Source organism: Phyllobates terribilis, unplaced genomic scaffold (assembly GCF_046119375.1).
Source record: "Phyllobates terribilis strain yellow unplaced genomic scaffold, ASM4611937v1 Scaffold_4__5_contigs__length_816908805, whole genome shotgun sequence".
Taxonomy (NCBI): Eukaryota; Metazoa; Chordata; class Amphibia; order Anura; family Dendrobatidae; genus Phyllobates; species Phyllobates terribilis.
Window position 1 is genome coordinate 468,733,888 of NW_027362764.1, and position 22,572 is coordinate 468,756,459.

The window sequence follows — 22,572 nt, forward strand, 5'->3', positions numbered from 1 at the left end:
TACTAATCAAAGCCTGCAGAGCTAGGATTTAACCCTAGCCTATCTGGCATTGCTACGATATATACAATGAAATCGCTGCAAGAGACCTCCTCTCTGAGAAGACCACTGCCTTATCAAAACCAGATTTCCCGTAACAGATTTTCAGTATCACAATATACAATTATTATGTACACTGGGAAATGACATTTGCGTGTAGGATATCGTTCGATGAATTAAAAGCTATTGATTGCAGACTTTAATAGATTGATCACCACAGATAGGAACCATTACATCATATCCGTTGTGCTTTTACAACCCTCCTCTCATTCCCTGTCTGCTTCCTTGTTATAGTTTCACATACTGCAGACTTCACTTGCTCAATCTGCCACCACCCACCTCTGTGAAATACACAGCAGTCACAGCTTGGAAGAAACGAGGAAACGTGCAAACAGGGTAAGACTCTATTTACTCTCATGTTTCCGAAAAATAGGAATATAATGTAACTGATGTAAGAATAAGAGCTTTAAAACACATTCCTGCCATGAGCCTGAGCTGATTCCTCTTCATTTGTCTTATATAAGATTATAAATCTGCCTTTGGATAGTGTGAAAGGTAAAACTAGTGAATTCTCTAAGTATACATGCTTTATATGGCTTTACTATGTGTGAACACTCCACTATTCAAAAACTATACAAGTAGGTATATACAGATCTGTAATACTTCTCAAGAAAACCATACTATTGTTTAATAGGTTTTTTATTGCAGCACATGAGTGGTGCTTATAATATGAGGTCCCAACACCTGGTCTTATACTTACCTGTCTCTGTCTTCCCCTTCGCCGCCGGTCTTCATGACATGCCGGATCACTACAGTGTCTGCTGAGAGAGCCAGAGGTCACTTTTCACTTTTTGGTCATGTGACCACAATTATGTGATATGCATACTCCCGGCCACCTTCCGACTAGACCGTTTCCAGCCTCGCTCAATACACTTGCATTGATAGAGGTTGCGTCCATCTAGTCAGAGTGTGGCCGGGAGTATGCACATTGCATACTTGTGCACACATGATCACCTGCTCCCAGCATCGGAGAATCCTCGCATTGCACATTGCGTGTAATGTGAGGATTCACAAGTCTGCAGTCACATACAGTGACTGCAGACTTGTAGCCTAAAGCTGGACAACCCATTACAATTTATTAGTCAGAGCGTGGAGAAGGTACAGTCAGTCTCTCTCTCACTTTCTTTCTCTCCCTCCCTCTGAAGGACCTGACAGGTTGGTGCATTACATGGGCAACCCATTGCTTTCTCTAAGCATCATGCAATGCTAAAAGATGACCTGACAGCAGGCAAAAAGGGACCAGTATTTTCTCTTATTTTATCCCTCCAATGAGTATTCTGTTTTCTTGCTTTTTTTAAATCCGCCATACGGATCCAGAGATATGGCCATTTTATTTAATGCTAATTTTATGGTCTTTACAAGTAGGTGTGGCTCCCAGGAATCTCTGGGGGGCTGTCTTTAGACTGCTCCACATAATTACCACGTGAGCCACTTAGTAAAGACCATGGAAATAGTTACCGCTAAATAAAATATCTCTGTAACCATATGGTGGATTTAAAAAGACAAAAACAGAATACTCAGGGGAACAGGGGAATAAAGTAAAAGCAAAAACTTCCCACTTTTACCTGGTGCCAGGTCCTCTTTACAATTTATTCCCAAATTTCCATAGGGTTTATTTTTCCATAGGCCAATTTTCAGATCTGAATTACCGTAGATTATTTCTGTGGCCATATATTAACTCTCCAGTTTTATTAGTTTTGTGTTTCCTGATGATCTTTCTTTACCTTTAACAATCAAAGCTCGTATGTCTGGCAAATATTGCTACTACCAAATGGTCATATGCAGCGCAATGAATTTCTGTCTTGTTTCAGACCCTAAAATGGAGGCACTGACTTCTGCGTGCACCGATTTTTCACTCGATTTGTTCAGGAAGTTATGTCAAAAGAACCCTAATGGAAACATTTTTTACTCTCCACTAAGTATCTCAGCGGCGTTAGCCATGATTTTCCTAGGTACAAAAGGTAAAACGGCTGAACAACTATCCAAGGTAAATAATGGAAACCAGGTGTGACTGTCTTTATACTATGGCTGTAAAGTTACATAGGCACATGCCATGTTATATTATTCTATGTTAGGGATCTAAGGGGAAACGTTTCTCCTTGTGGAGAGTGACAAGCCAGGCCTGGCATGCCAAAGTGAGGAGGCTTATTCACTGTGCAATGCTACTGTTGGAAATTAAATATGCAAATTGTCTCTTCAGAGAGGAAGAGGACTAAAACTCTAGCGCCACCTATCGGAGGCAGCGATCCTATCGATTCTTTTAACGAGCCTTGCAATATGACTTAGGATAAAAGTCAAACCAAAATCTCTATTTTGCAGACACTGTGTTTTGGGGTATTGCCCCTCATCAGTGCAAAGTATGAGATCTGATTTGGCTAGGTTTAGAGGCTCTGGACTGTGGTCTAAGGAGTAACATTTCTCCTTGTGAAAAGTGACAAGCCAAGCCTGGCATGTCATAGTGATGAGACTTATAAGCCATGGGAAATTAAATATGCAAATAAATATGCTAAGTCATATTGCAAGTTAAAGGGTCACTATTGACTTTTAGGATCACTGCTTCCAATAGGTGGCGTTAGAGTTCTAGTCCTCTTCCTCTCTGAAGAGACAATTTGCATATTCTTTGTTAGGCTATGTGCCCACGTTGCGGACCTGAAGCATATTTTTTACGCTTCTCCCTGGCGGGAAAATCGCATGCGGATATTACATGCGGTTTTCCCGCCAGGTAGAAGCGTTTGTGAGGCGTCTTTGCATGCATTTCCGCATGCGGGTTATCAAGCACTTCTCCAAGCATCACTTGGAAAAGTGCTTGACAACTTGTTCAGAATGGTAAAAAATAAAAAAATAAACTTTATACTCACCTTCTGATGCATTCTCTGCCCCGTCCGGAGGCTTGAGCGGCTCACGCTGTTGTGTGCAGGACCTGCGGTGACATCATTGAGTCATGTGGTGGGTCACATGACTCAATGACGTGGCAGGTCCTTCAGACAACAGCGCGACGGAGGGAAAAAATCAGAAGATAAGTATAAACTTTATTTTATTTTTTTTTTTACAGGTTCTTTGGTACCCAGGTCTGGATGAGAGTCTCCTCTCCTCCAGACTTGGGTACCATCCGCACATTGATTCCGCTGCGCTTCCGCAAAATTAATGAACATGCTGCGGATTTTTGACCGCAACATATACGCTGCGGAAAAATCCGCAGCATGGGCATTGACATTGCGGAATGCCATTGGGGACCATGGGGTGCGGATATACATGCGTTTTTCAAGCGTTTACGCAGCGGAAATTCCGCAGCATATACGCTTGAAAAACGCTACGTGGGCACACAGCCTTAGGGAAAAATTCTTGTAAGGTTCTGAATTTTACTAATCATGCTTACAGGCCATGGTAGCAGGAGAATTATACAGCTCAGCAGAAGTACAAAGATGTATGTTCCTGCTTATTGGTACATCATGTAATATCATAGGTCACTTTTCTGAGGCAACTAAAACTAAAGTAATCTGTCTCTTATCAGTAAGGGATATCCAATAATAGAGCATCACCATAACAACCGGCGCCATAATAATGATTAATGTACATGTAATTTGCTTGTAAAAGTTATTCATGTACTTGATGAACTTTAAACTTGCAATTTATAACTATATATAGTACAATGAGCTAACATGACCAAACTTGATTCGGGTAGTAGATATTTTTTTTAATACTAAATCAAAGAATGTTGAAATCCATAACAACTTTCAAAAGAAACTGGGAAATTGTCAATCGGTGTGTAATTAAAAAAGCAGGACACACAATAGAAGACCGTGTTCACTGCTACATTTTCTCCGCTGCATTTTTGTGCAGAAAATCTGCTGTACTCATCTGTCCAAGCAAAGTGAATATGATTCCATGAAAACTCGTGTTTTTGTTGTTTTTATTTTTCTATAGGCTTCTATGGGGAGCCTGAAAAAACGCATGAAAAAAATGCAGTTACATTTTTAAGTGCAGAATCAGAGCTTTTCTATACTAAAAAAAAATGCATTGAAATATGCTACTTCAAATCTGCACCAAATACCACATCAAATCAAGGGAAAAGCACAGCGAAAGAAAAGCAATAATCAGAGAAGATTGTTATAGCATAGTTTGGTGCGAACACCTGCAGAAAACGTGCCGAAATAACGCAGCATTTACGCTTTATGTGAACACTGCCTCAGAATTTCCGTTGTTATTTGCAGAGGTGGGTGGCAGCAAAAAATCTGTAAACTCCTGCTTCAGTCAATAGCTCCAAAGCAGAAAGAGATATTGGTTAAGAGGGCCATATTTTGTCACCCTCTCTTGTACACCCAGTATTATAAATTCAATTAAATACACTTTAAACTTTGTATTTTTATTTTTCAGGATGTGTTGGGTTAAAATTAATATATTTTGGCTTTAGTTTTTAGGATTTATGATCAAGGATTATCTTTTTTTTGGGTTAAAGTAGATCCCTATTTAGGAGCAGCATATTTTCAGTCCGCTGTAATCATGAACATGGCAGCCTTCCCACCCTCCTCATCAGTAATCAGAGATGATACCCCATCTTCTCCTCCTTTAAAGGGAACCTGTCACCAGCTTTTTGCAACCCCATCTGAGAGCAGCATAATTTAGGAGTAGAGAACTTGATTCCAGCGAGGTATCACTTATTGGGCTGCTTCCTGCAGTTCTGATAAAATCAGTGTATTATCTGCTGTAGATCTACCAGCCAGTTCTCTGAATACTGAGCCCTGTATAACCCTGCCCACACCACTGATTGGCAGCTTTCTAGGTACACTCTGCATAGGCAGAAAGCTAGTGGCAGGTCTTTACAGAACTCATGAATATAGAGGACAACATGGCAGCAAGTTTACTAGTCCTCTAATAATGATCTCCTGCTGATGAATCAGTGATTTTATCAAAACTACAGCAAGCAGCCTAGTAAGTGACACATCACTGGAATCAGGGTATCGGACCTTACATTATGCTGCGCTCGGATTATGTGGCAAAAACCTGGTGACCGATTCCCTTTAATATTTAACCTTCATTTGCTGTAACATTTTTTTAAACAGGTTGAAAAACATGGGTTATTGGAAACTATAGTGTGACAGTGACATCAGTGAGAAAGGAAGTAATTACTTTATCTTCCTAATAGGTTTTAATAAAAATCAATGTAGCTGGCAGTCTGAAATGTAATTTCATGAAAGTGAAGTGAAAGTGACAGAGAATGAAAAGAAAAAATGTTTTATACTATACCAAGAATATTTTAGCCATTATTTCAGCATTTCTAATATTAATCTCTGTATGTGGTGATACGTAATGTGGCATTGCAGCAATAGGGCTTTGGGTTTGATTACGACCAGGACAACAGGACAAATTCTGCATTTGAGTTTGTACAGTATGTTCTCCAAAGGTTTCCACTTGGTACTCAAGTGTCCTCTCACATGACAAATAAACCAACACTTAAAAGTCAAAAAGTTTCCTGTGAATGTAACCTTGTGTGTGTCTAGTGGGAGCGATGAAGAACCCTGTACATCAATGCAGAATATGGTAGCGCTGTACACCAGTTAAATGTAACATTAAAAGCCCCCTTCCTCATGTGCAAGTCACCTCATGCAGGCTCATATCTCAATCATAGAAACGGATCCCATTATTGGATATATAAAGATTTTCTTAAAATTTAATTTGTCATATCCGTTAGGTAGGGGATACATTTTCAATCGCTGGGGGACCGATATTCTCAATGGGACCAATCGGAAATAGCTGAATAGCTCGGCTGGTCTTCACCACTCCCATTAAGAATGAATGGAGCAAAAGTGCACATTCACAGAGAGATTTCAGAGCCCCATTCTAAAAATCTCAGTTCTCAGGGTCAGTGGGGGCCCCAGTGGTGAGACCCCCAGTGATTTGGAAGATTTCCCCTATGCCATGGACAGGGGATAACATATAAACTTTGTTTCGAGCTACAGTAGCTCTAAACACGTCGCCCATAGCGCTACCATGTCTTTTTAACTTTTAGTTTTCTTTTTAAATCTACAAATAAATGTGATGTTTTAATGAACTTTGAGGTTGCTGGATTTTCCACATTTTTTCAAACTTTGTACACCGCTAACAATAACAACAATAATATTTTTGTTACTTGTAATTATTAATTCTAGTCATGCAAAACAAAGTTACTGACTTTTATTTTACAATATGAGTATTATGAGCACAAATACAGATCAGAGTTTTAAAGTATATATTAGAAGGGTGGATCTCACAATAAATTATGCTTTTACATGTACATATATTTCTTTTTATCTGTACCTTCAGGCACTGCATTTTGAAACTGTTAAAGAAGTTCATTCAAACTTCCAAGCCCTGAATGCTCAGATTAATAAAAAATCTAGCTCCCATACCCTGAATCTGGCTAACCGGTTATATGGAGAACAGACCTTCAACTTTCTTCCTGTAAGTCAATCAGAATATTATTACTATTTTAATTGTTAAGATTTTTATTTTATTTTTTGGTATATTTTTTTCATTCTCACAGAGAGGAAACATCTGCATTAATAATGATTCTGTTTTATCTCGTTGCTGAAATTCCTTATCATTCCAGAAAAAATAGACAAAGTCATGAACAAAAGAGGTAACGGAATCCATGGTCAATGCCAACAAAAGTACAAAACTGTGTGTTTGGGCATGAGTTATTGATATAGACAGCCAGGAGGGGACGAGGCTCAATAAGCATTATCCTATACAAATCACACAACAGGGCTCTGTTTTTTGTGGCCTGCCTTTTATTGAAGACGATAATGTATATTTAATTTTAAGAGTTTACATAAAGCTGGTAAATATAAAATGTCTTGCTCTGTTACATCCACAAATAGATTTGATATTCCTGAAGAATGGCGATGGAGCCGTCTTTCTGTCGCACACCACCTGTTCTATGACCTTGTCACCCGGGCCTATTCAGCTAATAGACTGACTCCACCGGGCTCTGCTGAGTCACGTCATGGACACTTCAGCTACAGCTGCTGGGATTAAAAGGACAAGAGGGTGCAGAAATTCTTCAGAGTAGCTGATACTCAAATACATATTTTTGAGATGTTTTTGCAGGGTACTGTTTGTCTTTTATGCCGGAATTAGGCCTCCCTTTAGAGCTCATGTATACTCTATTGAGGCCACGTCTATGAAAATGAACATAATTCATAGTATCCCTCCATGTAGAGCTGCAAACTCGTGCATTTCTCAAACATGTTTTAACTTTCAAATATTATGTGAATTTGTTTTATTTCATTGCACTACTGAAAAGTCATGACTGTACAAGGGTTCTTTTATTACACTACTCGTTTCGAAGCCGTACCGATGTCTTTTTCAAATGAAAAAAAAACAACAGACAAAACATACTGACACAGAGGTATTTAAATCCTGAAATGGGCACCAAGTGACATATAAATGACCACTCAGGGGTTAAAAAAAACAAATTAAAAAAAGAGGGAGAAGAATATACAGTTATGCTCAAAAGTTTACATACTCCAGCAGAATTTTTGCTTTCTTGGTCTTGTTTCAGAGAATATGAATGATAACAAAAAAAAATTTTCTCCACTCATGGTTATTGGTTGGGTGAAGCCATTTATTGTCAAACTACTGTATTTTCTCTTTTTAAATCTTAATGACAACCAAAAACATCCAAATGACCCTGATCAAAAGTTCACATACCCCAGTTCGTAATACTGTGTATTGCCCCCTTTAACGGCAATGACAGCTTGACGTCTTTTGCAGTAGTTGTGGACGAGGTTCTTTATTTTCTCAGATGGTAAAACTACCCATTCTTCTTGGCAAAAAGCTTTCAGTTCCTGTAAATTCCTGGGCTGTCTAGCATGAACTGCGCGCTTGAGATCTCCCCATAGTGGCTCAATGATATTGAGGTCAGGAGACTGAGATGGCCACTCCAGAACCTTCACTTTGTTATGCTGTAGCCAATGGCAGGTCAACTTGGCCTTGTGTTTTGGATCGTTGTCATGTTGGAACATCCAAGTACTTCCCATGAGCAGCTTCCAGGCTGATGAGTGCAAATTTGCCTCCAGTATTAGCTGATAACATGCTGCATTCATCTTTCCTTCAACTTTTACCAAGTTTCCTGTGCCTTTGTAGCTCACACATCCCCAAAACATCAGCGATCCACCTCCATGCTTTACAGTGGGAATGGTGTTCCTTTCATCATAGGCCTTTTTGACATCTCTCCAAATGTAATGTTTATGGTTGTGGCCAAAAAGTTAAATTTTGGTCTCATCACTCCAAATTACCTTGTTCCAGAAGTTTTGAGGTTTGTCTCTGTGCTATTTGGCGTATTGTAGGTGAGGTACTATGTGGCATTTGCGCAGTATTGGCTTTCTTCTTGCGACTCGACCATGCAGCCCATTTTTCTTCAAGTGCCTCCTTATTGTACATCTTGAAACAGCCACACTGCTAGTTTTCAGAGAGTCCTGAATTTCAGCTGATGTTATTTCTGGGTTTTTCTTTGCATCCCGAACAATTTTCCTGGCAGTTGTGGCCAAAATCTTTGTTGGTCTACCTGACCGTGGTTTGGTTTTTACAGAGCCCCTGATTTTCCATTTGTTAATCACAGTTTGAACGCTGCTGACTGGCCTTATCAATTCCTTGGATATCTTTTTGTATTCCTTTCCTGTGTTATACAGTTCAACTACCTTTTCCGGTAGATCTGTTGACAATTCTTTTACTTTCCCCATGACTCACAATCCAGAAACATCAGTGGCTGGATGAAAGATGTAAGAGTCTGTCTGGATCCCAGAAACTCACTCAGCTTTTATGCACACACAACTGATTACAAGTAAACAGGTCACAGGATGTTACCATTAGTAGCCATACAAACCTATTTGTGTCAAATTCTGTGCATGTTATCAGACCAAAATCCCCAGGGTATGTGAACTTTTGATCAGGGTCATTTGGATGTTTTTTGTTGTCATTAAGATTTAAAAAGAGAAAACACAGTAGTTTGACAATAAATGGCTTCACCCAACCAATAACCATGAGTGGAGAAAAAAGTTTTTTTGCTATCATTTATATTCTCTGAAACAAGGCCAAGAAAGGAAAAATTCTGCCGGGGTATGTAAACTTTTGAGCACAACTCTATTACAACGTCCCATTTTTCTCCCTTTTTTTTCATTTGTATTTCAACCCCTGAGTGAGTATTTATATGATTTATATGCCACTTGGTGCCCATTTCAGGATTTAAATACCTCTGTGTCAGAATGTTTTATCTGTTATTTTTTTTGCATGAAATGCGTGGTATAACAAAATAACCCTAGTCTACATTGTTTGCAGCAAGAGACTTTATTCTCATTTTTTAAAGTGTTTATATACTAATTTACTAATTTATGAAGTTTATCTCAGGCAGCAGCAGCTGGTATCTTTTAATGGTTGTAATCCACACAGCCCTTAAGTGAGCAGTACCAATTTTTTATCTCATCCTCCTCTAATAGGGTCACTCTATTTGTATGCTTTTTTTCCTTGACAGCATGTTTTTTGTAAAGTCATGACTGTGGCATAACACTATACTTTCAGTCTGACTGGAGCTAAGTTAAAGGGAACAGCACAGTTCAATTAACTGTGTAGTGATTATGATTGGGTACTGTAGAACCGCCCCTACTAAATCAATAAGAGTGGATCTGTAGTACCTGGCTGCAGCCACTATACAGATGATGGAGTTGTGCTGTTCTGCTCCACAGCTGCTACCATCCAGCTCCGCTCCCACTAAGAATGGCTGTGGGGGCTGGGTGTCAGACCCCCACCGATCTGTTATTGGTGGCCTATCCCTAGTGGAGCACCCTTAAGATTAAACCTCAGCATAAATCTACTGTATGTGCTATTTGGAGCAGTCCTCACACAGAAGACTCTGTTTAGCTGTCACTGTGCTTGCAGGACTGTTATAGATCAATAGATCATCACTAGTGAATTTATTTTTCTAATTAAGGACTTGTGAATAGTACAACCGTATTATAGCTCCATTTTGTGTGGAGCTGATATTTTCCTTTATTAATATCCGTACACTACACCCTGAAGACAATCAGCCTTGGTAAAAGGAAGTGTGGAGGGTCGCTTTACTAAAGATGGATTTACTATTTTTATATATCTGCCCCCAGTAGCTCACGGCAGGCAGACTTATTCTATTTGAACTCTATGGTCGCGTTATATGAAGGATGTGATATGGAGTTGCTGATCATAGCCGGTCACTATTATACCTCCACTCTAAAGCCCCCAAGGACCTAGGAGTAGTGAATAAAGAAACATTTTTTCATGTAATCCACCAATCTACTAGTCAGGAAGAATATATGCCATGTGTCACCATTTAGGGGTCATACTTTTTTTTCCAGGAACACATTTTTTGGCTTATTTAATACTGGTGAATATGTGATATGTAGATGTAATCACAGCCAGCGGCATGCCTGATCTTTTATTTTTTGGGAGGCGTTGTACATCTCAGGCCCTGCTTGAGTTTTAGCCACAAACATGAATTTTTAAACATACCTAACAAAATATTCTATTTTAAAGATAACCTTTCAGAAGGTTTCGCACCTCAGTGTGTTACCCGTACTCAATAGTTATCTTCTTGTAGTCTCCAAACGTCCTGAGTTCCCACAATGAATGTGTAATTTTGGTAAAAATGAAGTTTAATGGCGGCTTTTGTCATATATATTTTAGCATACATTGTAAGCATTAAAGGAAATCTGTCAGCAGGATTTCACACCCCAAACTATTTATATGTGCATGCAGCCTTTTCAAAGACAAGTCCATGGCCAGTCCGTTCCTCCATTACTGAGAAATCAGTGTTTGAATTGATATGCAAATGAGGCCAAAGAGCTATTATAGATCTGAAGCCTCTGTCACTCCAGCTCTATTCCCATCTAGCACCACCTCCTCCTTCAGTATTAGAGGAATGGACTACATCTAGTTAAAGGTATTGAATATGAACTTATCTTTGAAAGAGCTACATAGACATATCCACAGTTTAGGAGGTGAAGTCCATTTTAATCTTCATTTTTAGCAAAAAGACACAGACTGGTTCTACTAAAGACACTAGCAAGTGTTGGTGGCATTTTGTGGAGCAAAACCTTCTGATAGAATGACTGTTAATGCAACATTGCATGAAGTCGCCAATTATTGTGAAGAGCTGGGTGCTTTTTTCTTGCTGCGCCATGTGTCTTTCAAAAAATATGAGGATATGGGAGTATGATATGACTTTTTTCAAATTTTATAATTAAGGTTTTATATTTGTACTTCTCCTAGGTATGAAAATTGTCCTGGCAGTAAAATAGTGAAATACTGTGCGGTTTTTATTTTAGTACAGGGCATGACAAAGAATACAATCGAGTTCATGTAAGGTAACTCATACACATATAGTTGAATAGCATCAAAAGATCAATTCTGGGCATGAATAAATCATGTCAATAGAAAGTTGCCTACCACAATATTCTCTCTTTGTATTATTTCTGTGCTTCACTACGGCAAACAATGAGCAATCTTAAAGGTGTTTGATATGGTCTGAAGCTGTGCAATGGATAAATTATTGTGGTGTGTGAACTGGGATGGGGATGGGATTCAAAACTTCAACATCTCCCCTATGTGAATACATAAAAAATTAATGGTGGGAATTACTAATATAAGGGGCCGATTTATCATGCTGTTTTTGCTAGAATTTTGTTGTAAAACTATTTGAGATGCTTGCAAATTTTTGTGCAATTTAAAGTTGTGCAACAAAATTTGTGTTCTTTGACGGTTTTACACCAGTCCCGGTCTAGCTCTGCCAACTTTTTTAAACATGAGAGGAACATGAGTGGGACAAAATGTGGTCAAGCATGCCCGATGAATTCAAGTCACAAAGGTGATGTAAATTACTATGGAATAGTGACTGTCATACATTTCTGGCGGTAACGCATGGCAGTTGAAACACGTGCTATTTCATTTAATGAATTTTGTGCATCTTACGCCAGCTCTCTGTTCCCTTCAAGACTTAAGGTCGGGGTCTAAATGGCTGAATTCTAACTTAAAAGGTTTGTCTCCTGTCAGGAAATCTTGGGATAGTTTGTTATAAAAAAATAATAATTGCGCTTTACAGCCCTTGAGGTGTATGATGTCCTGTTTACAGTGCCGCCGCTCTGAGCTGGCCATTCACATCTCCAGAACTACCCGCTCATGCACACAGTGCCCTCAGAGATAGTGCCACACAGATAATGTCCCGAATAAGTAAAAAGTGTCTGTTGCTTGCTTGTCCGTGTTTCCATGATACGTCTTGGGTGTGGGCTGCAGTCACTACTCGAAATAAAGAAATGTCTGTGTAGGCCTATACAATAAACTACAGAACAGAGAATGAGAACTGGGATGAGATTATCCAATTATACTTTTGTGTGAAGCATTTTTTATTTTTACAGCCAAATCCCACACGAGTTGTGACCACCAAAGCTATGGGAATACTAGCTACAAAGCTTATTGAAAGCAAAAGGTATCAATATTGTAATGGAAAAACTGACGCATCTTCACATAGAGATTACACGTGGCCACTGACCCACTTTACTTATGGTCTATTTGTACTAAATGAGATATGTAAACCCTAGTAAAGTTATGTGTATTAGTCATTCTGATAAAGGCCACCTTACACATTAGATAGCTGTCAGCCGACAGCTACCTCTCCCGACTCCCACATACAGTAGACAACAACTTCATTCCTGTGTTCTCTATGAAAATCCCGCTGACAGACTCCTTTGGCACCAGTTTATCTCAATCCAGAATAAAAGGATCAGCCATTGAAATTCAACAGGCTGGATCTCTAGTCTGACGGGGGTGAGCCGGGAGGCCTATACATATTAGATTGTCAGCTGATCCTGTCGATATCGACTGGTTTAGACAACATTAATGTGTACAGGGTCTTAACATTTTTCTCTAACTACAGTAGTCAACACTGACCAATCTTCTGCATATTGATTAAACTTTAAGTAACATCTTAAATGATATGTTTTGGCAGGAATTTTTGGCATCTATCCAAAGTTTATACAAAGCTGAACTGGGCACCGTTGACTTTTTATCTGCATATGAAGCTGCTAGACAGGAAATCAATAAATGGGTTTCAGAACAGACAAAAGGTCAGTATTTCAGTATTTTCTTGAACTTGTGAGATTAATTTTCACAGGCAGAGGGACGCATCTGCACATAAAAGAGGTTGTCCCATCTAACATGACAAGTCTGCAGTCGCCTCTATGTGACTGCAGACTTGTGAATCCTCACAGCGCAAGCACTGCATGCTTTGAGGATTCTTAGGTGTCAGCGCCAGCAACTGTGGTCACTTGTCTGCAAGTAAGCGATATATATACTCCTGGCTAGAACTCAACTAGACTGTTTCCAGCGCGTTCAATGCAAGAGTATTGCGCAAGGCCTGAAACAGTCTAATCGGGTTCTGGTCAGGAGTATGCATATCGCATATTTGTGGTCACATGACTGTTGATCCTGGTGCTGATGCATGAGTATCCTTACAGCGCACAATGCGCGCTGTGTGTCGATTCACAAGTCTGCAGTCACATAGAGCGGCTGCAGACTTGTTATTTTAGATCGGACAACCCCTTTCAGGGTATGTGCACACGATCAGTATTTGCTGTGGATTGGACGCAGCGCAGTTGCGCCGCGTCCAATCCGCAACGGCCATATGTTACAGCATAGTGGATGGGATTTGTAGAAATCCCATGTCCACTATGCGTCTCCGTGCACCTGCGGATCACCAGTATGTCAATTTTTATTACGGGTCCGCATGCGGGCTTTCCCCATAGATGTAACCTCTATGATGAAAGGGCGCATGTGGAAAAAAAAATGGTGCCGTACATTAGCATATAGAGTGGAAGCGCCAGCGGCTTCTCTGCAGCGTCGGGGCCGCAGGTAGCTCCAGATGGTGGGAACGTAGCCTAAACCTTGAAAATTAAATACTTATTGGTCACTTTATCTAATATACCTTGTTAATACAGGGCCTTATTTGCCTTAAAGTGAACCTGTCACCTGATTCATGCTGACCAAACTACAGGCATCATGAGTCCGTGCCTGGCTGCACAATTGCTGAAATGTCTGAGAGAAAATATACTTCACAGACTCTCTCTGTGCCGCTCTAGGGGACTGACAAGTCTGCAACTATGGGACAGCATTTCGCATAATAATATACCTTTCAGTAATTGTGCAGTCAGACTCCAATTCATGCTGCCGCAATATGCACAGCATGAATCAGGTGACAGGTTATCTTTAAAAACAGGCCTAATTCCTTGGAACATTCCTTGCAGGAACATTCCTTTAAAGTGAACCCGTCACATTTATCATGCTATCCTATGCATGTTGCAGAGCAGAATGAGCTAAGCAGATTAAAAGATAGTTTTGTAGAAAAAGATTCAGCACTCTCAGATCATGAATCCAGTGGGCTTTGCTTACACATGGAAGGTTGTCAATGATTGAGTCACTGCTTCTACTGAATTTATGAGCCTAATGTAAGCAAGGATTGAAAGTCATACTGAATCTTTTCCTTTTAATGTAAATATTAGCTCCCTTTGCTCGATAACATACTGTGATAGGACACCATGTTCAGTATGAAAGATTCTGCTCCATGGTATTCAAGGGGATCAATTCTACAGTCACTCTATGTGACTGAAGAATTGTAAATCATGACAGTATACAGAGTGTAGCTGTCAGGATTCTCCGGTGATGGAAGCTGGCATTCATTTGACCCACAAGTATGCGATTTGCATACTTCTGGCCATATTCGGACTAGACGTGTCTAGCTCAATTCACTGCAGTCACGCGCCCGCCCACTCCCAGCGACGGCACCTGAGCGTCTTAACAGTGTGCACACTGTGCACTGTGAGGATTCAGAAGTCTGCAGTCACTTAGAGTGACTGCAGACTTGAGCCCCATGTCTGGACAAACCCTTTAAGTATTTACAGCAGATTTGTTGGTTGCACATTCATTCTGACAAACTCTATAGCCACTGGAAGCTCACAGTATACAGAGCAGGAAAATGACCACATACTGTGTAGTGGCAATTCTCATTTTCTGCAGTTCAGATAACATTAACTTGGTAGCTAAGCTGCAGCACCAGAGAATGGCCACAGTTAATGGAGCTGTGCTATTCCGATTTCCTCTACTGTGAACTTTCTCAGCCACAGCTTTATCAGCTGAGCTGTGCTGGTTGTCTGGACCTTCACAAATTTGATGTTGATGTCTTATATCCTGGGCAACCCTTTTGACTTGTTAGCTTTTCCACCTCTGAGCTAAATAGACTGGGCTCCAGATTACAATGACACAGTAGAACAGAGATTTATACTGTTATCTCAGAGGATTGCTTATAATAGATAAAAATATAAATCAATGGATAAGACTTATTAGTTATGAAGGATTTTCGTCTGGAATTGTAAAATAAATATGTGTCCATTTACCGATACCAGGTCAAGATCTTGAAACACAGGTTTATAGAAAGTTGAATAGTTTTTCTTTGCACAACAAATACATTTTGTTTGTAAGACTGGACAAACCTGTAAGGTACAGTATGGAATTAAACAGTAACATCACATTCTTTTAGCTATATAATTTACTGTGTTTTACAGGAAAAATTCCAGAAGTACTAGCTGAGGGATCAGTAGATGGAACGACCATATTAGTGCTGGTGAATGCCATATATTTTAAAGGTGACTGGGCTGAGAAGTTTAATCCAGAACAAACAAGAGAAGTACCATTCAGATTAAACAAGGTAACCTCTTATCCATTCTTATGAGCATCATTAAAGAAGCACTCCCATCAAAGTTTTTATCCTCTTAATATATTGCAGTCATCAAATTATATAGCACTGTGTACTTACAATTGCTCATTTTCCCTTCTACCCAGTAAATTCTTCTGTTTTCCGTTAAGTCTATGACATTACGTGATTATAAACTGACTAGCTGAATCCCCTAAGCTCTATGTAGAAACAGGAGGTCAGTTTTCCCTGTATGAGTCATAAGTCACTGCAAAAGTCCCTGGCAGGGTGGAGGAGGGAGCAGCTGGGTCAGGAGTTGAGTTGAAGAATGAGATGATAAATGCAGGGACAAGAGACTTCCAGTTTCTACATAGAGCAGAGAAAAGAGAAAAATTAGCTGGGTAGAAAGACAAAATGAGCAATTGTAAGTACACAGTGTTTATACAGGTGCATAACGACCGAGATCGTCGTTATGACCGGGCCCAGCAGGAGAGGGGCTCGAAGACACCAGCCCCTACTTCAGCTAGATTTGCATACTCAGACACGCATTCAGCTGAAGTGTATTACAGCAAACAGACCCATTAAGTCCGTGCATGACAATACACGCTGTCGGCCAATCAGAAGCCAGCAGCTGATGTCAGCGTGCATGTGACCGGGGGCACATGGAAGTGACGTCATGTGCTCCCGTCGCTTGCATGCTGAAGTCAGCTGCCGGCTTCAGGAGAAGACGCCACGCGGTGGGGCAGCGTAGGGAAGATGAGCATTTTTTTTTAAATCAGTGAATACACGGTGCTCGTGGCATACTACTGCATGTATGACTATGGGCTGTGCATTATACTACATGGATGACTATGTGCTGTGCATTGTACTACATGTATGACTATGGACTGTGCATTATATTATATGGATGACTATGGGCTGTGCATTGTACTACATGGATGACTTTGGGCTGTGCATTATACTACATGGATGACTATGGGCTGTGCATTATACTCCATGGATAACTATGGGCTGTGCATTATACCACATGGATGACTATGAGCTGTGCATTATACTACATGGATATGACTATGGGCTGTGAATTATACTACATGCAAGACTACGGTCTGTGCTTTATACTACATTGTATGGCTATCGACTGTGCATTATGCTGCATGTATGAATATGGGCTGTCCATTATACTACATGTATGACTATGGGCTGTCCAATATACTACATGTATAACTATAGGCTATCCATTATATTACATGTATGACTATGGGCTGTGTATTATACTATATGGATGACTATGGGCTGTACATTATACTACATGGATGACTGAGCTGTGCATTATACTACATGGATAACGCTAGGCTTTGCATTATTCTACATGGATGTCTATGGGCTGTGCATTATATTACATGTATGACGATGGGCTCTGCATTATACTACATGGATGACTATGAGCTGTGCATTATACTAAATGGATGGCTATGGGCTGTGCATTATACTACATGGATGACTATGAGCTGTGCATTATCCTACATGGATGACTATGGGCTGTGCATTATACTATATGGAGGATTATGAGCTGTGCATTATACTACATGGATGACTATGGACTGTGCTTTATACTACATTGTATGGCTATCAGCTGTGCATTATACTACATGTATGACTAAGGGCTGTCCATTATAGTACATGTATGACTATGGGCTGTGCATTATACTACATGTATAACTATGGGCATCACAATATGTCCACTTGAACTGACAATACACAACCGAAATCTAAATTAGCAAGTAAATACCTGTCTAGGCAAAAAGAGATACCAGCTTTTATAATAAAACATATACATTTTGTTCAATCAAATAAAAAAACAATTAAAAAAGACAGGGTAACAACCTCCAAAAAAGAAAGAGGAACACATGCAGAGAAGGGAGTGTGATCCCAAAACAGGTTACCAATAGTCATAAGATAAATATATGATTCATAGAGGATATAATGAATGACACATTAATCACAGTGGGGAGAATAATCCAAAAATTCCTATAAAAGATATAGTTTTGATAATATAGTTAATGTCTGTAGATGAAATACATATTCAATGGATTCAAAAATCCCAAAGAAACATCAATATGCTGAATGTTCACCTTCAATAACCTATAAAGTGCATAGTGCTAGAAATTAATAGGCAGCTGAACTTTTCAGTATAAATATATACCATCTATGAAGGCCTGATTATAATGGCTAGCTGTCCTGAGTTAGATATTATAAAGGTAAAAGTTACCTCTGTCGCCAGCTACCAGTGCTACAGTGATGAAGTGTCCTCTCCACTCCAGTATCTGATTACACAGTATCTGGAAACAGTTGTTAAAGAAGCACTGCCATCAAAGTTTTATCCCCTTAATATATCTTTAGACTTTCCCATGATGCTACACAAAGAAGCAGTGTGTTTCAGGTGTGCATTAAAATACATCCACAGGTGTGTCTCTAATTAACTCAGATGTTGCCAAAAAATCAGAAGCTTCCAAACACATGACATCATCATATGGGCAGTCCAAAATTGTTTAAAGGCATAGTAATCTTAGTGTATGTAAACTTTTGACTTTGCAGTAAGTAATAAAAATCCCTTAAAACCTTCTCTCTCTTTCATTATTCTGGTAATTGGCAAATATTAAAAATTATGGTAATCCTAATTGACCTAAAACGGGAAAGGTTTATTCTGATTTCATGTCAGATATTGAGAAAAACATACTGTACATATGTGTATTTTTATATAGTTTATGTAAACTTCTGGTTTCAGCTGTATATTAGATAAATACTCCAAATCATTAAGCTACAGGATTCTGAGAAACCTTGTAGTAGTAAGCAGACTTTCTTGTCCCCAAATCACAGCAGATACACATTTAAAAATAAACTACAACATAATGTACCATAAAAATATGTTCTTTTATCCAGAATGAACAAAAACCTGTTAAGATGATGTATCAGATGAAACATCTGCCTTTTAACTACATCCAAGAACTCAGCTGTCGTATCCTGGAGCTCCCATATGTGGGAAAGGAACTCAGTATGATTATCCTATTGCCAGACAATATCGAAGACGAGACAACTGGCTTACAAAAGGTAAGTTTACTTCATCATAGTGAGACAGAATATCAATTATTTTTTCATTAATTAATTTGGTTAGCCATGTGTTTAAAAAAAATACTTCATAAGGGATACCACACTCCTCTTCAATTATTTTTGGACAACTAAACCAAAAATCACAGACAGTCCAACCCTCCTACCAATACCAACCCTATATATTATGCCCCAATGCGATGATATCAATTCACAAAGACATTAAAATGAAAAGGATTATTGGTAAACTAAGCTAAGTAAGTAATGTGACGCCTCGCAGCCCTCACCCTGGGAAGTGGGGTTACTCGGAGCCTGGCCTGTTGCTGGTGTTAAGGGGATGCAGTCGTGGCCTAAGCCCGTTCTGTGCCCAGGGTGGTCACATTAAAAAGATGTAATGGGCTTTAAGGGTTGAGTGGTATTTCGACTACGCCACCTGTGGTATCTGGTGATGGCCACCAGCGCTGCTGCAGTCCTCTGAGGCGGGATGTAGTGGCAGCTGAGGATGGTACTACTCCCCACAGGCGGAGCAAAGACGAGGATGGAGGGAGTCGTAGTGTAGAAGTTCTGGTGCTGTGTTGTGCGGTGCAGAAATAAAGAGTCCGGAGGCCATAGGGTTAGACCTCCAGGGTTTTTATTCACGGTGGAGAGTACAGCTGCAAGGCTTCTCCCTGCTCCTCACGGAGTTCTGCGGTCACCAGGGACGGGGGTCCGACAACCTCCGAATAATTCAAGTGCTTAATCAGGACCCCACTCCAGAGTGTTCCTAAACTTCAGACTGAGTCCTCTCCTGTCTGTTTGTGTGTAGATAGGCCGGGTCTCCCTCTGGACTATGCACAGAACAAGGGTACGGGTGGCAGCTCCGCTCCGTCCGTTACCCGGTGGGATCCTCAGTGCCTACACGGGCTTCCCTGCCAGGACGTAGAGTAGCAAGATCAGGTGTCGGGGGCCGCTACCCCTTTTTTCAGCCGGAATCCCTCTGACTAGATCAGCATAGAGAGGACAGGTGGCGTACACCGCTCCGTCTGCATCCTCCCTGGGATCCATTTGCGATGGAGTTACATTCTTAAGCTCCGGCTGTTAGAACTCTCCTGTTAGGTTTTTTCTATCTTGCTGGTCACATGACCTTTTTTGCCTATTTAATCCTGCTCCGCCCTCCTGGCCTTGCCTTGCTGGACTTCATTGTAATTTCTACTCTTAAGTTAGCCTGGTGCTTAGTTTCCTTTCTCAGTCAGTTTAGCTAGGTCTTCGGACCTTTGTTCTATGTTGTGTGTTTGTCTTTTACTGCTACAATTTCTGCTAGGAGGTGTCCAACTTTATCCCAGTCCCTAGTTCTTGTAGGGATCCCTCCCTTGCATCTATAGGTCTTCGTACAGACTAGCCGAGGACTTTAGCGGGTCTGATCGCAGGATCAGGTTCCCCGTTACATCGTAAGGATCTAGCTTAGTTCTGTTGTAGGGACAGATCTCCTTTCTTTCCTTAGTGCTTGTAGCAGATCATAACAGTAAGTCCAGCCCAAAAATATCTCTAAGGAAAGACTTCCAGTTTCCATCATGGTGTCGGTTCAGGATTTGGCTCAACGCCTGCAGGGACTCTCTCTGGAGGTGGCCGAGCTCCAACAACACATGAGTAGCTGTTCTGGAGCACATTTTGTGGAGCCAAAGGTACGTTTGCCTGATTTATTTTTTGGTGATCAAGAAGAATTTTTTTTCCTTTAAAAATGCTTGTTTGTTGTATTTTCGTTTGAGACCCAGATCCTCTGGTGATGAATCACAGCGCATAGGGTTCATAATGTCACTTTTGCGCAAAGAACCTCAGGGATGGGCCTTTTCTCTCCAACCTAGTGATCCATGCTTTAGATCAGTGGATAGTTTTTTTTCTGCTTTGGGTTTGTTGTATGATGATCCTGATCGTGTCTCATCAGCTGAGACTGAATTGAGACGTTTGAGGCAGGGATCAGGTAATGTGGAAAAATATTGTTCTCACTTCCGTCGGTGGTCTGCCCAGGTGGGGTGGAACGATTCAGCTTTGAAAAGTTTGTTTCTTGCGGGGCTAGGTGAAAGGGTTAAGGATTTGCTGATTGCTTATCCCACACCTGGAAACTTGCAGGAGGCAATGCAATTAGCTATATGGGTGGACAGGAGACTGCGTGCAAGGGTTAATGAGAGTAAATCCTCTGCCATGTCAGCTCCGAGTCTTGAGAGGGTCTGTACTGACTTTGGACAGCCGATGGAGATTGGAGCGATGGCACCCCGCTCTCAGGAAAAAGACCGCAGATCTTCTGAAGGTTTGTGCTTTTATTGCGCGAAATCTAACCATTTTATTAAGAACTGTGTGCTTCGTATGAACAAAGAAAAAAAAAAGATCAGTTACGCCCGTATTGCCTGTTTAAATACTAAGGGGGTATTTCTTTCTGCTACTACTGCTGCTCAGGAAGAATTAATTGAATTTCGGATATTTGTGGATTGTGGTTCTACTCTGAATGTGATTGATGGGGGATTCTTGGAAAAACTTAAATTAAAACCCAAACCTTTGTCATCCCCTATTGCTGTGGTTTCTGTCAATGGCTCCCCCTTGAAGAGTGTTACTCATAAGGTCTGTGAATTTCCCCTCACTATTAATGGTATTCACCAAGAAAATTTGGATTTGGTGGTATTAAATAATTTGCCTTCTCCAGTAATTTTGGGGTTACCCTGGTTAAAATTGCACAATCCTGTACTGGATTGATCTACCAATGAAATTAAGTCCTGGAGCCCTAAGTGTTATGACAAGTGTTGTAACGGACGTATTGCTGCGGTGGAAAAAGGGGAATTACCTGTACCTATTCAGGATTTTTGGAGAGTTTTTTCTGAGGAGGAGTCACAAATTTTGCCTCCCCATAGAGACCATGATTGTACCATTGAATTTGTCCCTGGAGCGACTCTTCCTAAAAGTCGTTTATTTAATCTTACTATTCCTGAGAGAAAGGCTTTGGAGGAATACATACAGACAAGCTTGGCCGCCGGTCACATTAGGCCTTCCAAGTCTCCTGTGGCTGTTGGATTTTTTTTTGTTAAAAAAAAGGACGGCGGTTTACGTCCTTGTCTGGATTTTCGTGAGATTAATAAAATTACTGTACGCAATCCTTACCCACTGCCATTGATTCCTGATTTGTTTAACCAGTTAGTGGGGGCCAAGTGGTTCTCTAAAATTGATCTCCGGGGGGCATACAATTTGCTGCGCATGAAGGAGGGTGATGAATGGAAGACTGCTTTTAACACTCCTGTGGGTCATTTGAAGAACCTGGTTATGCCTTTTGGTCTTACCAATGCTCCAGCATTTTTTCAGAATCTTATTAATGACATCCTTAGACCTTTGATCGGCAAAAATGTGGTGGTGTATTTGGATGACATTTTGATTTATTCACCGGATCTGGAGTCTCATTGGCGGAGGGTACGTGAGGTATTACAGTTATTAATTGACAATTCGCTTTTTGCTAAGCTGGAGAAATGTGAGTTCGCTGTACAGAGAATTAGTTTTTTGGGCTACATTATCTCCAGCGAGGGCTTTGAGATGGACCCTGTGAAGGTTCAGGCGGTTCAGGAATGGCCTAGGCCTATTGGTTTGAAATCGATACAGAGGTTTTTGGG

The 22,572-nt window shown here is 40.4% G+C and overlaps 1 protein-coding gene across 1 annotated transcript in view; it reads left to right on the forward strand.

The window, feature by feature from the left end:
* Window positions 1-277: 277 nt before the first annotated feature.
* Window positions 278-22,572, forward strand: part of SERPINB1 (serpin family B member 1) — a 33,710-nt gene continuing 11,415 nt past the window's right edge. The window contains exons 1-6 of the mRNA XM_073678682.1: window positions 278-432; window positions 1,908-2,083; window positions 6,397-6,534; window positions 13,106-13,223; window positions 15,714-15,856; window positions 18,782-18,949. Coding sequence (XP_073534783.1) covers window positions 1,916-2,083; window positions 6,397-6,534; window positions 13,106-13,223; window positions 15,714-15,856; window positions 18,782-18,949 — 735 coding nt within the window. The 5' untranslated portion in view covers window positions 278-432; window positions 1,908-1,915. The remainder of the gene's footprint in view (window positions 433-1,907; window positions 2,084-6,396; window positions 6,535-13,105; window positions 13,224-15,713; window positions 15,857-18,781; window positions 18,950-22,572) is intronic.